This window comes from Triticum urartu, chromosome 3A (assembly GCF_056163025.1).
Source record: "Triticum urartu cultivar PI428250 chromosome 3A, HENAU_Tu73, whole genome shotgun sequence".
Classification (NCBI taxonomy): domain Eukaryota; kingdom Viridiplantae; phylum Streptophyta; class Magnoliopsida; order Poales; family Poaceae; genus Triticum; species Triticum urartu.
Genome location: NC_141875.1, coordinates 369146432 through 369148713, shown reverse-complemented (window position 1 = coordinate 369148713; position 2282 = coordinate 369146432). Strand labels below are relative to the sequence as shown.

Genomic DNA, 2282 nt, shown 5'->3' with positions numbered 1-2282 from the left:
AATAAATGAACAAAAGATAATATATACCACATCCGAATCATAGCCAGGACGAGGGCCGACGGGGGCGGATACCAAAACCATCGCACTATATAATAACAAGCAATAATAAAAGTAAGAAAATTAGACAAGTATCTATCTAAATTAAGAATTTTTTTCTTTCAGAAGAAGATAAGAGGCTCGCCACGGTGGTGCAGGCGACGAGATCGGTGCGGGCGATCGACGGCGGTGAAGACGGGGACGGGACGTGACAGGCTGCTAAACCTAGAAAAATCTCGGGGAAAATGGAGCTTGGAGGTCGAGCTTTGAGAGGAGAAAGCTTAACTAGCGTGGCTCGGGCATTTCATCGAACACCTCGTGTGCATAGGAGGTGAGCTAGAGCACCCAAATGCCCTCTCCTCGCCGGCAAGAAAAAACAGAGCACTGTGGAGTGCTCTGCTGCGGCGACGGGGTATATATAGGCAACTCATTTGTCTCGGTTCGTGGATGGAACCGGGACTAAAGCCCAGCCTTCTGTCCCGGTTCGAGCCAAGAACCAGGACCAATAGTTGTGGGCCAGGAGCGATGCCCATTTGTCCCAGTTCGTGGGTCCATACGAACCGGGACCAATGCCCACGAGGCCCCGGCCGGCCCCCTGGGCTCACGAACTGGGACAAATGCATCCATTGGTCCTGGTTTGTGGAAGAACCGGGACTAATGGGCTGGCCAGGCCCGAACGAAAGCCCCTTTTTCTACTAGTGCTTGATCATAAACATTTGCGTGTATGATTAGTGTACGATTGAATCGGGGGCGTCACAAGTTGGTATCAGAGCCGACTACCTGTAGGCAACCCCCTTCCAACTCCTAGGCCAAAGTCAAGTCTAGTCACTGAAAAACTTTTTACTAACATGGTTGTGTGTCTTACGGGCCCACGCCGCCATTGGGTGGTATTAATATCTTTTAATCCTCGTCTATTCTCTAGGGATCTAATCTCTCTTCCATTTGGGTTAAATGAATTTACTAACTCTAACCTTAGGATCCCGTGGCCACATTCACCCCAAAGTTGGATAAGCCATAGTTATTCCTTAGAATAATATCTTGAATAGTACACACACTGTCATGTTGACTACTATATGGTATCCGCCGTACCTCTTTCATTATGCATGTTTCATCATGAATGATCCATGATCTTTACAAATGCTCGATGCTGAACTACCCCTATTACATGTTAGAAGGATGGTTAGACCCGCTAGTCATGGCCGTGGTGGCAACGCTCCACCACCGCCTGAATTCATGGCCGGAAAGATGCAACAGTTTGAGCTGAATTGTCAATTCATGGAAGGAATGATGGCTCAGTTTCCTCGCCCCACCATGAATCAACAGCCTGCCCCAGTAACTCTGCAGGACTTCATGTGCCTCAACCCAACTATTTACCGCAGCTCAACTCAGCCCCTTGATGCCGTTGACTTGCTCCGTGATATCACATATGAGATGGAGTCTGCTAATGTAGCCCCTCCAAGCTATGTCACCTTCGCATCCTTCTTCCTCAAGGGTCCTGCTGCTCAATGGTGGGACAGCCACAGGCGTACCCTACCTGCTAGAACGGCCATCACTTGGCCGGATTTCCAAGCTGCTTTTCGTGCCCGCTTCATTCCTCAGGGAATCATGGACAGGAAGAAGTGCGAGTTCCTCAACCTCACCCAAGGCAACAAGACTGTAGATGCTTATCAGTGGGAATTTCTTGACTTGTCACGTTATGCTGAAGAAGACATTGCAACTGATGCTCGTAGGCAAGAAAAGTTCCGTGATGGACTTCACCCTGATATCAAGCTAGCACTGCTCATTCATGACTTTGCTGATTTCGCCACCTTGGTGAACAAGGCTATTCAGGTTGAGACTGGTCTTCAGGAACACTAGGGATCCCTCAGGCGCAGCCGTGACGTTGGCTCCTCTCCGGGCCCATCAGTGGAGAAGCCTCGGATATGGATTCCCCATAGCATGTATCATCCAACTGCACCTACACCAAGACAGTCCTATGCTGCTCTGTGTCTGCCTCCTCCACCAATGAGGCAACCTCTTCAGACTGCACGACCTCGAGCTCCTTCAACCAATCCCAATGATGGTTTGTGCTTCAAGTGTGGCCTTCTAGTTCACCATTCCAGAAACTGCCCTCAGAATCAAAACCAGCTGGCTCTTCCTTCTACTGGCTGTAACAACCGGCCCTGCAACAACAATGCTAGGCCTTATGGTCGTGGCCAGGCTAATCATATTGATCTGAATGAACCTCAAGACCAACCTGCTACTTG

At 49.5% G+C, this 2282-nt stretch overlaps 1 protein-coding gene across 1 annotated transcript; it reads left to right on the top strand.

Moving 5' to 3' along the window:
- Positions 1–1269: 1269 nt before the first annotated feature.
- Positions 1270–1893, top strand: LOC147979733 (uncharacterized). Its single transcript, XM_087515327.1, has one exon. The coding sequence runs from the start codon at positions 1270–1272 to the stop codon at positions 1891–1893; it is 624 nt and encodes a 207-aa protein (XP_087371453.1).
- The last annotated feature ends 389 nt before the right edge of the window (positions 1894–2282 follow it).

What these genes read in the sequence shown, in the direction of transcription:
- LOC147979733 (XM_087515327.1), top strand. Translation starts at nt 1,270, where the DNA reads ATGGCCGGAAAGATGCAACAGTTTGAGCTGAATTGTCAATTCATGGAA.